This window comes from Mobula birostris, chromosome 10 (assembly GCF_030028105.1).
Source record: "Mobula birostris isolate sMobBir1 chromosome 10, sMobBir1.hap1, whole genome shotgun sequence".
NCBI lineage: Eukaryota > Metazoa > Chordata > Chondrichthyes > Myliobatiformes > Myliobatidae > Mobula > Mobula birostris.
The window spans coordinates 114,805,430-114,820,769 of NC_092379.1; the positions used below are offsets into that span (position 1 = coordinate 114,805,430).

The 15,340-nt window shown below is 39.0% G+C and overlaps 1 protein-coding gene across 5 annotated transcripts in view; it reads right to left on the reverse strand.

Moving 5' to 3' along the window:
* Positions 1-1,390: 1,390 nt before the first annotated feature.
* stag2b (STAG2 cohesin complex component b) overlaps positions 1,391-15,340 on the reverse strand; it is a 175,923-nt gene continuing 161,973 nt past the window's right edge. For 4 of the 5 annotated variants that reach the window (XM_072270837.1, XM_072270833.1, XM_072270834.1 and 1 more), the window contains 5 exons: positions 14,337-14,520; positions 7,638-7,745; positions 5,939-6,065; positions 5,780-5,857; positions 1,391-2,235 (listed from right to left, as the gene is read on the reverse strand). In XM_072270837.1, the coding sequence (XP_072126938.1) occupies positions 2,212-2,235; positions 5,780-5,857; positions 5,939-6,065; positions 7,638-7,745; positions 14,337-14,520 (521 nt within the window). In that variant the 3' untranslated portion in view covers positions 1,391-2,211. The remainder of the gene's footprint in view (positions 2,236-5,779; positions 5,858-5,938; positions 6,066-7,637; positions 7,746-14,336; positions 14,521-15,340) is intronic. The other variant, XM_072270835.1, reaches the window with a different exon arrangement.

Genomic DNA, 15,340 nt, shown 5'->3' on the forward strand with positions numbered 1-15,340 from the left:
GAATGTATGTAATTGTTAAACATTTTAATATTTTTAATTTCAAATGTGAAGATGTGCTTCTCTGCAGGAAGAATGAAATTGTTACATAATATTTGGACAATACAATAAATTAGCAAAGGCATCCAGGGGTACAGGTAGACAAATCACCAAAAGTACTAATGAAGGTAATAAAGGCCACAACAAAAGTTCCAGCAATGAGGTTTCTTTCCAGACGCTAGTTTAAACTTGTATTAAATTCTGATCAAACTGTGTACTGTGCACATTTATCTGCATATATAAGATAATTAGATTTTAAGGAGCAAAACAATACAATTCAGGAAAGCTTTTTAAAGGGTGGATTTAGACTATTACTATAAAAGTTAAGATTGTTATATAAATATTATTCATGTTTCAATTTTGAAACACTAGTCCGTTCAATAGTTTTTAATCTCTGATTATTCATTCGTTGCTGTAGCTGCAAAAGAACTTTGACTCTTCTGTGTAGAGAAAAACCTGTTTTTACATTTAATTGCCACCTTATCACTTTTTAAATATTTCAATTTATCTATATTCGTCAGCAAAAACTTACAAAATCTAGGCATATTTATATTCTGAATGTTCAATTTTATTCATTGTCAGAACGCACAAGAAATAAGAACATAAAAGCAGAGCCCCCCAAGCCTTCTCCACTATTCATATTTAATCCTGTGCCTCAACTCCATTTTTTCACCCAAAGACATACTTGAGCTTGAAAAGGTCAGTTGTAAATATAGTAAGATTGTACTTCTACACCCATTAGGCATTTAAAAAGTATACGTACTTGCAACAGCACTGTACAATGAATACCATTGCACAACCTTTTAGGTTTAATTTTTATTCAAAAAGTTACTGTTTCATGACATAAATACAAATCAGAACAGTACAATGAACAGCAAAATATTGAGGACAACAGGATAAGGTAAATATAAAACATTTCAGTTGGTTGAAAACATACAGTTTGAAGAACTGCCTTTACAACGAAATGCACTTTTTTTAAAGTAGAAAAGTCTGCTTTCATTTATTTTTAAAAATCATATATACAATCCTCAGCAGTTTTTTTTTAAAATGCAGTGGTGTGAGGAGCACTAAAGGCGATGCTGCCAAATATGAGCAATGTTTTTAAAGTGTGTAAAAGCAAGCTATTCTTCAGAAGACAACCATTTATTTGTGGCATTCTAATGAATTAATAATAAAATCTGATGTAATTGCCAAGCTTTTATTTTGACAAATAAAGCCAAATATTTGTCCAATTGAAATAAACTTAAGTGTTATGCAGCAGAGTGGGCTTGGGGGTTATGCACTGAAGCAGTACAAGGCATGGAATGATTTAAAGAAAATAGCATAATAGATGAAAGACAACCACCAAGAAGTGTCATGTACATTGTTTTTATTATAAGTTAACATCAACATAGAGTTGATAAAATAACCAGCTGCCAGAGTACTGCAGAACAATGTTGAAAAGCGTTCTATGAGTTATTAGAAACTTTATTATAATTATGACAGAAATTTTACCATAAAAATTAAAAACATGAACCCAAATTTAAGGAATAACATAAATGGGTAATTTTCTTGATAACTAGTATCTTCAAACTAATTTACATTATTAAAACAAAATGTACTATGACCAGCTGTAGTTCATTTAACCTGAAGATTGCTTGCAAGGACAGATGTGAATAAAATATAAAATACAAATTTAAAAATTACTTAAGCATGAATATTCATGCTATTTTAGACGCTGTTAATTTTTTATTATAATTTTTAAACCTCGTCCTTTTGTTTGGAATTTCAAAGTATGAAAAACTGAACAAGATTCGCAATTATAAAATCAGCACCAATCATATATATATTTTTATTTAAAATTTAGTTCCCTATTCCCAAACTTTATCAAGTCAAATAATAGTTTAGAGAAACTTTCAAACATACTACACCAAGCTCATTTAATCAGAGACACAATACAGTGGCACTACTGGAAGGAATTTAACTTGCTTCCATAATTTTACAGTCTCTTAAAATATCAATTTATCAGGCAACAAACTGCCTCTTCAAAGCACTTAATCTAGGTGAACAGTGAACAACTCCAATAAGCATTCTCCAGAAAGGAGAAAATCTGTACAGTTTTAATAGTTTAACTGCAATAACCAAAATATTTCTTTTAAAACTACCTCTTATTTCATTCATAAAAATGACATTTCCTCAGAACATTGAGACCCCAAGGACCTAAAAGGAACAGAAACCATAGCTTTTGTTAGAAATAATTTAACAAGTACAACAAAAATTATACTCATACTCAGTAGGTTAAGCATCATCTGTGAAGAGAGAAACAGTTCTCATTTCTGGGTAATGATCCTAAATTAGAACTAGGAAAAATATGAAACAAGTGAGTTTTAAGTTGCAGAACAAAGTTCATACTGATGATCGGGTGAAATTCAAATGCCCAGATGACAAATGGTTTTTAGTGCCAGAGGAGGAAATGACTGCCTGTTAATTTCATCCAATATGTCTAGAGGATGGCAAATTAAGGGAGATAAATCAAGACAGTAAAGAGAAAAAACATGGGGCAAAACACCACAGAGCTGAAGATCTGAAATAAACTGGAAATATTTGGAGGATTAAAAAGCATTGCGGAGAGAACTCCGTGCTAATATTACAGGTAGAATGAATAACATAAGAATTTGCCAGTTCTGACACAAACATGGAAATCTGGTTATGAGTTATGCCTAGAAACAAAGTACTGGTCTCCAAGTCTAAGTTAGACTTTGATACAACATTGTAGACTGAGTTAAGAATGAAAATTAATGGTCATTGTCACAAATTGAATACAGGTGTTCTGCAAAGTGGTATACTACTCTGGAATTAGATTTTCCAATTAGAGGATATCACATTGTGAGCAACATACCAACTCAAAATAAGTTGTAGCTTTCAGGTAAACATCTCCATTTAGTCTGCAAAAATCACTCTGAGCTTTCAACAGCCCCTTTAACATCAAATTCCTCTTATGATCTTTATTCTAACAAAGCCCAATGTAAGCTTAGAAAACGGTACCTGAACATCACTTGAAGCAGACCCTATAGCAGCCCTTTGAACTCAAATTCAACGATATTAGCTAGCCGGTTTCCTATATATGCTGAACTGGTACAGGTTCTGCTGCAAAGCCATTCACAGAAGCAACCTGAAGTATTTCCATAAAAACAAGGAATTCTGCAGATGCTGGAAATTCAAGCAACACACATCAAAGTTGCTGGTGAACGCAGCAGGCCAGGCAGCATCTCTAGGAAGAGGTACAGTTGACGTTTCGGGCTGAGACCCTTCGTCAGGACTAACTGAAGGAAGAGCTAGTAAGAGATTTGAAAGTGGGAGGGGGAGGGGTGATCCAAAATGATAGGAGAAGTCAGGAGGGGGAGGGATGGAGCCAAGAGCTGGACAGGTGATTGGCAAAAGGGATATGAGAGGATCATGGGACAGGAGGCTCAGGGAGAAGGAAAAGGGGGAGCAGGGGAAACCCCAGAGGATGGGCAAGGGGTATAGTCAGAGGGAAAGAGGGAGAAAAAGGAGAGAGAGCGAAAGAATGTGTGTATATAAATAAATAACGGATGGGGTACGAGGGGGAGGTGGGGCATTAGCGGAAGTCAATGTTCATGCCATCAGGTTGGAGGCTACCCAGACGGATTATAAAGTGATGTTCCTCCAACCTGAGTGTGGCTTCATCTTTACAGTAGGGGAGGCCGTGGATAGACATATCAGAATGGGAATGGGATGCTATTTCCAGTATTGTTAAGTTTTAGATCTTCATTTACTGTGATTTTCAGTACATTTCCTTTCCTCTCTGCTCCGTTTGTTGATTTACACTTCTCCACACAGACCAGTTATGAATGATAAGCATTCAACTCCATTTTAAATGGCTTCAAAAGCATTCTCATCTGTATAACTGGGGTCTCCACATGATTTGAAACACACCGCACATTCTCTCTGCACCTCTCTACTTCTGCATCTGAAAGCACACTTGTTTTCGCACTTTAAGTTCTGACAGTGGTTCATTAATTCTGTCCTCCTCTCCACAGATGTGACCTGAGCTGCAGTGTGTACCCCTTGCATTTTCTGTTCAGGCTTCCATTTCTCCACAGTGTTTTGCTCAGAAAGTAAATATCAGGACAATCAAATTGTACCACTTACGCAGTCCTTCTGCATTTAATGTGTTAATTATTTCCATTTACAATTTTTGTGTTGCTGTAATATCCACTGAATATTTTGTATAATTAAGAACTAATGAAAAGAGGCCAAATAATTTAAAGGATCATTTAATTATTTTCAAAACAATTCAAACATTATAATTCCTCACGAAGGAAATTTCTGTCAAGAAATCATTCTGCAAGTTTTAACAGTCAAATTACAAATTAAAACTTTTTTTAAAATGCCAGAAGTCCTCAGGAATGTGTCCTCTTAGAAACTAATGCCACTGTCAGTTATCCTTAGTACCCTTTTGCTGTATACTAGGCATCTTACTCAATCACTAGCCTGATATCAGAAAATGAGACATCAAAACCATGATACTATAACCTGCAAACAGTTTTACAATTATGGTATCTTTACCCTGATATTTTTAAGTCTAATTTAAAACATGCTATCCAGAAACTTTCACTGCAGCATTAAAACTGTTCCATTGAAAATTGCTTAATATATCTAGTTTAGTTTAGTGTACACTTTTGCTATTAGTAAAATGAACAAGAACTATTATATATATAAATTATTATAAACACAAGATATTCTGTAGATGCTGGAAATCCAGAGCAACACACACAGAATGCTCGAGGAACTTAGGTCAGGCAACGCTTGAGGAACTCAAGTCAAGCAACATCAATGGAAATGAATAAATGGTCGATGCTTCAGGCTGAGTCACTTCTTCAGGACTGGAAAGGAAGAGGGAAGATGCCAGAATAAAAAGGTGGGGGGGGGGGGAGCAGGAGGAGACTAGCTAGAAGGTGATAGGTGAAGCCAGATGTATGGGAAAGGTAAAGGGCTGGAGAAAGAATCTGAAAGAAGAGGAGATTAGACCATAGGAGAAAGGGAAGAAGGAGGGGCACCAGGGGAAGGTAATAAGCAGGTACAGGTAAGAGAGGAATAGAAGAGTGAAAGAAGAGGGAATTTCTTTTTAACGGAAGCAGAAATCGATGTTCATGCCATCAGGTTGGAGGCTACCTTATCAAAATATGATGTGCTGCTCCTCCACCCTGAGAGAGGCCTCATTGTGGCAGAAGAGATGGCCATGGACCAACATGTCTGAACTGGAAAGGGGATAGGAATGAAAATGATTGGCCACTGGGAAACTACACTCTTGGCAGTGGAGTGGAGGTGCTTGACAAAGTGGTACACCGATACAAAAGATGACCCCAACAGATTCGCTGGTGAAGTGTTGCCTCACCTGGAAGAACGGTTTGAGGCCTTGAGTGGAGTAAGGGAGGAGGTAAGTGGATTGGTGTAGCATCTCTGTTGCTTGCAGGATATGTGCAGGAGGTATGAATGGACAAGGAAATCATGAATCATGGAGGGAGCGTTCCCTGTGGAAAGTGGAGGAGAGATAAATGATGTGTTTGGTGGTAAGTTCCCAGTGAAGATGACAAAAGTTGTGGAGAATGTTGTTGGATATGTAGGCATATGGGGTGGTAGATGAGGACAAAAAGAACACTAAACCTGCTAAGGTGGCAGCAAATAGGGTGAGCATGGGTGATATAAATTATTAGTTAGGTCTCATTGAATTGAGACTCACCGAGTCATCCATTATTGAGGCAGGATCAAAGAAATCTGGTTTCAATTCATTTCTTTCACGTCTGTTCTTGGATGGTGGCTAAAAAGAAAGAATTTGCAATGAGAAACTGCTTAAATTTTCTAAGTAACTGAACCCTCTTATCTCCCTGTATCTTATTACCAGATCAATGTCGATGGTGTCAAAATCCATGCCTTCATTGAGATCTTCAATACGACCCTCAGATGACATCATTACATCTTCAACAATTGGCTCTTCATCATCCTCCATCAATCCTGTTCCACGACGACTATGAAAAAAAATCATCTGTAAATACTCTAATGATTACATCATTTCCCATTATCCTGACTCATGTATAAAGAATAAAAGGAAAGGTACGTCGCATCCGGAGTTTCTCCGGTTAGTGGACGATTTCCCTCCACGCCTCTCTGACGTAGTGTGGAACCGTGTACGAGGCAAGTTACAGCAGTGGTTTGTCACTGCCTTCTGCCAGGTGAGCTTCCAAAGAGATCACCAGCTCGTAACCCAGCGCGGATGGACAGTGTGCAGGGGAGTGGCTGGATTCGAAATCGGGACCTTTCGTCCCGAAGTCCAGCACTAATGCCACTACACCACCAGATGGTCTGGATAAAAAGGCAGCTCAACCATCTAATAAACATCAAGAGCCTTAGGAATAGATCAGACTGAAATAATATGTTTTCGATCAACAGAAGTTTATCATCTGCTGCTGGTGAAAAGCATAAATGGCTGTGACGCTTTACTCCCTGAGGAGCTCAGCACTTTTTATGCATGCTTTGAAAGAATAAAACTACACCTGTACAAATCCCCCAAGCATATGGTGACTCTGTGATCTCAAATATCAGAAGCTGACATCAGAAAAAAACCTTCAAAAGGGTGAAGGCCCCAATGGTATACTTGGCAAGGTACTGATAACCAAACAACTGGCTGGAATATTCAAGAACATCTTCAACCTCTGACTACTGTAGTCAAAAATTCCCAACTGCTTTAAAATGCTATCAATCATTACCTCAAGTACAGCATGGTGAGCTGGCTCAACTACTATCACCTGTTAGCACACAAATCTACTTTATCACAGCATATTTGAATTGGTCATGCCTAGAATTAAATTGTAATTCAGCATTCAACACCATCATCCCCATGGTACTAATTAAAAAGCTGCAAAACCTGGGCTTCTGTACCTCCCTTTGCAACTGAATCCTTGATGTCTCCATTGGGAGACCACAATCAGTGCAGATTGGTAATAACATCTCACTGACAATCAACATAGGCGCAACTCAAAGATGCATGCTTAGCCTGCTGCTCTACACACTACACTCATGACTGTGGCTAGGCACAGCTCAAACAGTGTAATTCGCCAATAACACAACTGTTGTTGACAGAATCTCAGATGGCGATGAAGTGGTGTACAGGAATAAGATAGAGCGGCTAGTTGGGGGTGTTGCAATAACAACCTTGTACTCAGTGTTAATAAGAGCAAGGAATTTACTGTGGACTTCAGGAAGAGAAAGCCAGGAGAACATGCACAAGTCTTCATCAAGGGGTTAGTAATGGAAAGGGTAAGCAGCTTCAAATTCTTACATGTCAACATCTTTGTACATCTATCCAGTGACCAACATACTGACACAACTACTAAGAAGGCATTCCAGTGCCTATGCTTCATTAGGAATTTTAGGAGATTCGGTATATCAGCAAAGAAAGGGAAATGTTAAATGCTACAAGAAAATCAATATAAATCAAACCAGAAATCATACCATCAGGGAAAAAGTATAGACAGTTTACTGACTTTGCTCAAAAAAATTATCATGCAAAATCTTATTTAAATGTTGTCTAAAAGACTCACATAGCATGTTGCAGGTTTGATCTTAATTTAACATAATTCATTGCAGCTCGTTCCTGTTGCCTTGCTTCCTCTTGTTGCCTCTGGGCAATCAACCAGGACATCTGACTACTGGAAAAAAAGTAAAAGAAATATTTATCAAATTGATTCTGAATTCAGAATTTGTTTCATTTCATGATTTAAATGAATGTTCTTCCAGACCAAGAATCCTATACAACATAACTTAAGCAACATTTATGTTGTTCAAATTTCTTATGGAGACTTAATTTTTTAAAAAATTATCAACTGAGAAAAATCAACCAAAAACTTGACTGCATAATGCTCAGCACCACTTGCAACTCCTCAGATAATGAAACACTCCACAATTCAAATGCACAAGATCTGGACAATATCTAAGTACTTGGCTAAAAGGTCAATTTTTTTTTGTCACTAAAGCATGGGTTCCCAACATGGGGTCCACAGATCCCTCAGTTAATGGTAAAGCTGGATGGCATAAAAAGGGTTGGGAACCTCTGCACTAGTGACAGACAATGACAATATACAGTAAGAGAAAATCCAGTTTATTACCCTGACATTCAATGGCATACCATTATGAAACCCCCACTACTGATATCCTGGGAATTACCATTAACCAAAAACAGAACAGGAGTAGCCATAAATACAATGTGGCTACAAGATCAGGTCAGAGGCCAAGAATACTGCCAGAGCAACTCACTTCCTAATTCCCCAAAGCCTGCTCACCAACCACAAGACTCAAACCAGGTGTATGATGGAATACCCTCCAATTGTCTAGTGCAACTGCCCACTGCCTCTCCTAGTGCTGCTTCAAGAAACTCAATACCATACCAGACATAGCAACCTACTTGACAGGTACCTGCAAATGAAAAGGAACAGAAATGCGAATGTAGAGGACACCAAGACAGCGTGACAACAAGCTGTGAATAATGTATTAAAATACAACAGAAATGGTTCTTTGTAATGAACTCTGGTCTGGTGAAGCATAGGATTAATTCAAACACTATTCTGATACAGATTTAACAAAGACTTGGCAGACTTTGCACTCTCACACACACGTGTGTTTAGAATAGAAAGATACTGCGAAAATAGATGGGAGGGGTGAAGACATCAGGTTTGACCCCTCGTTTGTTCCACAAACTCAATTCAAGGCAGACTGAGAAAGAGAAAGGGGGTTAGGTGTTTTAAAAGGAACAGGGTGGGAGGTAGAAAGGGCAGGGGGGGAGTAGCATTACTGGTCAGGGATAGTATCACAGCTATAGAAAGGGAGGACGCTGGCATACAGGAAGAAAGCAGAGGGTAGTATTGGAAGTATTCTGCCTGGAGGTGACTAGTGGAGTACAGCAAGGATCTGTCCTGGGACCCAAGCTCTTTGTGATTTTTATAAATGACCTGGATGAAGAGGCAGAAGTAATGGATGAGTAAGTTTGCAGATGACACGAAGATTGGAGGAGCTGTGGATGGAGCTGTAGGTTGTCGAAGGCTTCAGGAGGATATAGACAGGATGCAGAGTTGGGCAGAAAAGTGGCAGATGGAGTTCAATCCAGCTAAGTGTGAGGTGATGCATTTGGAAGGACAAACCAGAAGGCTGAGTACAGGGCTGATGGTCGGTTACTTAAGAGTGTGGATGAACAGAGGGACCTTGGGGTTCAAATCCATACATCCCTTAAGGTCACTGCAGAGGTTGATAGGATAGTTAAGAAGGCATATGGGATGCTAGGCTTCATTAATGGGGGATTGAGTTCAAGAGTAGAGAGGTCATGTTGCGACTCTACAAATCTCTAGTGAGACCACACTTATTGTATTCAGTTCTGGTCACCGCATTATAGGAAGGATGTGGAAGCCATGGAAAGGCTGCAGAGGAGATTTACCAGGATGTTGCCTGGATTGGAAAACAAGTCTTATGAGGCAAGGTGAGCAGAGCTGGGACTTTTCTCTTTGGAGCATAGAAGGATGAGAGGGGACTTGACAAAGGTCTACAAGATTATGAGAGGCATAGATAGGGTGGATAGCCAGTACCTGTTTCTCAGGGCACTAATAGCAAACACCAGAGGGCATATGTACAAAGTTAAGGGAGGGAAGTTTAGGGGAGACATCAGGGGTAAGTTTTTTAGAGCGGGTTGTGCGTGCCTGGAATGATTTGCCAGGGATGGTGCTGGAGGCTAAAACATTAGGGATATTTAAGAGCCTCTTGGACGGGCACAAGGATGAAAGAAAAATAGAGGGTTACGGGGTAGTATGGGTTTAGTATGTTTTTTTAAGGAATATATGGGTTGGCACAACATCAAGGGCTGAAGGGCCTGTATTGTGCTGTAGTATACTATTGTCTGTTGTCTAGTGTCTAGAAGAAATTGCACACAGCGTCTGAAGGCAGCCACCCTAGGCTGAAAAGGGAATGAACACAAATGAGATAAGCCCTTTCAGTGACCAGGCCAGTGAACAAAAGAGCAGTCTGGGATGAAGTGCCACTGGGAGAAAATGCCTGCAAATATTCGAATAGAGACCACCCCTATCCCTCCAAGTGTCAATCACACCTGTTCATTGAAAGCCGCTCCTCCACACTAGCTGGGGCTTGGCTCATTTAAGGAGCACTGCAATCCCTCCCATTAACTGCCATTTAATGACTCAGCGCTGATAGAGTTCGAAGCTAGCGAACAAAAACTGTGCACTCTCTTTTCGGTCTCTGGGTCGGCATGGACCAGGTAGCCAAGGGTGTCTTGGAAGTGGTAAACTGAGGATATGTGCTACAGTAAAGAAGGCTTGGGTGTACACTTTAGATAAATACTAGATAACAGGGTGACCCGTTGGGACACTCTTTGAGAGAAGGGTAGTGCAGTCTGATGTGACCAGAATGAACATTAAATTTTCCTGAATGCTATTGCTACCTCTTTGAATTGGAAATTAAAGGAGAAAAACTCAGCTTATTAAAGATAAAAAGGCGCATAGCAAGACAAATATGTGACCAGAATGAACATTAAGTATCCATGAAGTAAATTTGAAGGAATCGGGCTTGCTGGGTTGGGTCTGGAATTAAATGTTCGATGTAATGATGGAGTTGGCCTTGAATAATCACAGATGGATTCCATCGATTCCTAGTTGGAATGACCTCTTTAGCACCTAAGGATGTCATCTGGAAGAGGCAATTGTATTGTCTGATGTTCTTCCTGAACTCGTTTGCAATAGGTTCATCATTGCTGTACAAATTGAGGAGTTCATTAGGTAGAGGCTGCAAATTGCCTATCCTGACCTGTCCTTTCATACAGCAGAAATGTGACGGCACGCGAGTCGTGCATTTTGCCTTGCTCTTTTTCTATCGAGGTATTGTCGTCGAAAGCAGCCATTGTCATCTTCAGCAACTCTCGCAATAATTACTCTGGGCCGCATATTCTCGAGTTGATCGTTCCTTTTCTCCACTATCTCTTCCTCTCTCCTCCTTCTCTGCCTGTTTTTGTCATTCTGGAGACGCACAGCCCTTTCATCCTTCGTCTCTTCATCTTTTCTACCATTTGTTCTTTCTCTCTGATCCTGGAGTCGTGCAGCCCTGGCCTGATCGGATTCGTGTTCTCTCCTCCGTCTGTACCTATTGTTGTCATTTTGGAGACGTGCATGCCTCTCCTCCTCTGCCTCGTCTTCTCTCATCTTTTTTGTCCTGACTCTTTGATCCTGGAGTTGTGCGGCCCTGGCCTCATCCCATTGTTCTCTCCCTCACCTTGCCGCTTCCCGACGATGTCTGGCGTCATCTCTTGACCAAAATGCCCCCCCTTTTCTTAACACACAGCATAATTAAGCTATCCATATATTTTTACCCTAATGCTTGATAGAAGATAGGAAGCAGTAACACCAAAGCCTCTAAGCTGCTGAGGCTGGCTGTGCGCATGCGTCGTGGTGTGGCATTGCAGTCTCCACAGAAGATGGAAGCGGCTCTGTGAGCATCGTGCTGAGGCTGGCCGTGCGCATGTGTCGGGCTGTGGTGGCCCGATTTCCACCATGGCCAAATGGGTCTTGGGTGAAAGGCAGCCTGCTGATTTTTGGCAAATGAGCAATTTTATAGAAATATATAACCCTGAACTTTGCCTGAATTCTGTAAGTTAGCGCATTTTAATTCGATTTAGCCAAAAAAAGTGCTGCTCTAATGCACCGTTTGCACCAATTGGATGTCACAAACAGACAAAGATAGTAGTATATAGATTTGCCACTGTGTGTATACACGCTTCGTGCCTGTTTTGCCCTGCCATTTCAGACACTCAGTTTAGATAAGTACTTGTAACCGAGTTTAGCTCGAAGGGTTTATTGAATGTTTAGTATCTGTCTTGTCTTGTAAATAAACAATTAATCTACTTACTGGTAACTGAGTCTCTTCTGTTCCCATTCACTAAACTCGCAAACCTGATTTCACACAAGAGTCACTAAGCCAAAATGCTGGAACAGTGTCCCTAACAACCCATGCATCAAGGACTGTACCAGTTCAAGGAGACACCTCACCTCAGCTTCTCAAGGCCAATTAGGAATGGGCAATTAAGTGCTTGGTCAAGTAAAAGAAACATTTCTGTGAGCTGTTAATTTTTAAATGGTTAAGTATTTTTCAGCATTACTTTAATAATATTATAGGTAGGAGTTGGAGGAGTGGAGCAGGGTGAATTCTCTTTGGAAATCTTTGGTCAAGTTTAGGACTTTACCTGAAATTCTGGTTTATCTGGCATTTACTATGGGATAAAACGCCAATAATTTGAAGCTTCTGCTAAGAAGGCCTACTCAAAGGATTGTGAAGCCTTTGATGCTATTAAATTGTTTGCAATAGCTCATTCATGTACAGAGTTCCTCTAAACACCAACACTTTTACGAAGTAACTCTTCTCAGGCTTCCAGCCAGGTACAGGCATTCATTTTAACCAATGCTTCAATGACAAATTCTGCCATCTTCATCAAGGATGATGCTTCGATATGTCTAGTCTAGTGGTATTTATACCCGTTATCCATCCCTCCTGATTGGTTAGTCCTCATCCAATCAGGTTTCTGCTGTCCCAACTTGCTAACAATCGAATTGCAGTTCTTCCTTAAGAGTGAGACCAATGTCTTTGTTAAAATACTTTTCCTCTAGCTTTATTTCAATGGCTTCCTTCACTAGACGGTCGGAAAAGCCATTGGCATGGCACAGCAATTTTGTGCCAAAGTCAATCCCATGGCCATTGCGAATGCAATGTTCTGCTACCGCCGACTGGAAGCCTGATTGGACGAGGACTAACTAATCAGGAGAGATGGATGATGGGGATATAAATACCACCAGACTAGACATACCCAGCCATCATCCCTGATAAAGATGTTTGTCATCGAAACATTGGTTAAAATGATATCTACACTCGGCTGGAAGCTCAAGAAGAATTTATTTGTTATATACACCAGGAAAGTACTAGATCCTTTTTCACCAACACTTTTAATCTATCATTTGAAAAATATTCTATCCCTCTTTTCCCACCAATGTCAGTGACCTCACATTTTTCTACATTATATTCCTTCCTATTTATCTAATGGATCTATATCCCCCAAAATATCTCTGCAACCTTCTACAATTCAATTTACCACCTAGCCATTAGGGAAAGAAAATAAACATACTGAGGCAGAAATAACCAATAGAAATAAATTTGACCACTTACAAGTAAAATCAGGAAACATGTTTTTTAAACCACATGTAGTGAATATTCAGAAGAATATGATTGCTAGGTCAATTAAAATGTTTCAAGATCTAATTTGGGTTAGATGTCAAAGAATACAGAGCAACAAATAGGGAAATGGTTTTGATAAAAAGGTCAGCTTTAACCTACATGAATAGTAAAACATGTTAAAATGATTGCCTATTCCCTTTTTTTAAAACATCTATTTGAAACAGAGAGTAAAAAAGGAGACAGACAAACTGAAGTGGGTTATTTCAGTGAGAAAATGGAACATATTCATATAAATATCATACACTCTTTGTGTACAACTTAGGCACAGAGAAATCTCCAGTGTCCCAAAGCCACACAAGGGAAATGCATTCCTGCTCCCTATCATTGTTATAACATTACAAGTTTCCTTTTCCTAATGAGCCACATAGAGAGCTTAAAGAAACAGATTACCCATTTAGTACCATTTACCTGTGAGTTAAGGATAATGAAACCATGCCTATTAGGTGCGAATCTCATATTAAGTTCACTACTGCATATCAGTTACTCATTTAGGTTTGATCTTGCATGCCAGATGTTGATTTCAACTACAAAATCATAGGCATATGCTGAATGCAAAATACAACTGTTTCAAGGCATATTTTAAATTTGCTTTTCATTCCTTAGTCATTTTCAGACACAACTTATACCTGTCTGATCAAGAACATCATGCATTCAATTGTCCAGTAAAAAAAATTCAAGTGATGGGCTCACATAGGGCTGAGTGGAGCATGATGAAATGCTAGGTAGTGATCTCACTTGCTTTCTCTGATACTTTCAGTTTTTCTTAATAAACCAAAAATTAAACTGCCTTTATAACAGTTGGAAATATAAAATATGTCTAAGGATTGTGCATAGATGAATTCAAATTAATTTTACTATTGGGATTTGAAAGTCAAATCAATGCATGACCACAGGCTTTCATTACTAATATAAACAAGTAATTAAAGAGTTAAAAGCATTTATACATAATGAAACCACTGAAAACATACTTGTAGTCCACAGGAGGCTGATGATGTTGTGGCATTTGGTACACCCCCATGTAACTTTCTTCTTCAGGCCGCAGCCTCTTTGGCTCTCTCATAATAGTGGATGTCAACTGCGGGGTTTGTGTCATAATTGGCGATTGCAAACTATGTTCTCTATTGATCCATGATCCATCATTGCTTTCATCTGCTATGTCATTTGGACAGAATACATGTTAGAATCCAAAATAAAATCACAAAACTTTTCTACTTAACTAATGGTAATGAAAAAGACTCCTATTCTTTCACTCACTTTCAAAAGATAGATATTAAGCAGATGAACTTCCATTTTTGGTTGATGTTAGTGTAAAAGCAGTTGATAAGAGTTGCACAGGGCTGAATTTTCTCTAGAAGAAGCATAAAGGCAATACCTTGCTAATATTGAGAGATTGGTAATTGTATGATCATGAGGCTCTCGGTCACATTGTGAAGATTTATACGATCATTAGGCATTTCAGTGTGGGGTCAATTTTAGGTTTAAATAAATCCCTAAAATAAGAGCACATTACAATAAAAAAAACTGTTTAATAAGTGAACAACAGGAATTCTGCAGATGCTGGAAATTCAAGCAACACACATCAAACTTTGATGTGTGTTGTTTAATAAGTGAACTGTGTTTCTGTTTTGAGATTGAGCCCTCTCAAGAAATGGATTATGGTTGGCTACACAACTATATAGATGGAAGGATCTGAACAGGAATTGGATGAAATAAATAAAGGAAGCTGATATCTATAGTAAGAAATACAATCCTAATATGATAAAAAGCATACTTTTTTCCTCCAACTCACTGAGAAAATAAGAGTGCACACTATACAGGGCTGTCCGGAAGGAGCATCATCATCATTTTTATTGGGAGTTATGTTGGAGTTAGCTACTTCTGAGATACAGGAATCTGACTAAAGCTGTTAAAAATTTTCAAAAAAAGCACTAGAATATTTTCCTTCAGAATATGGGAACAATGAAGCTAAGAA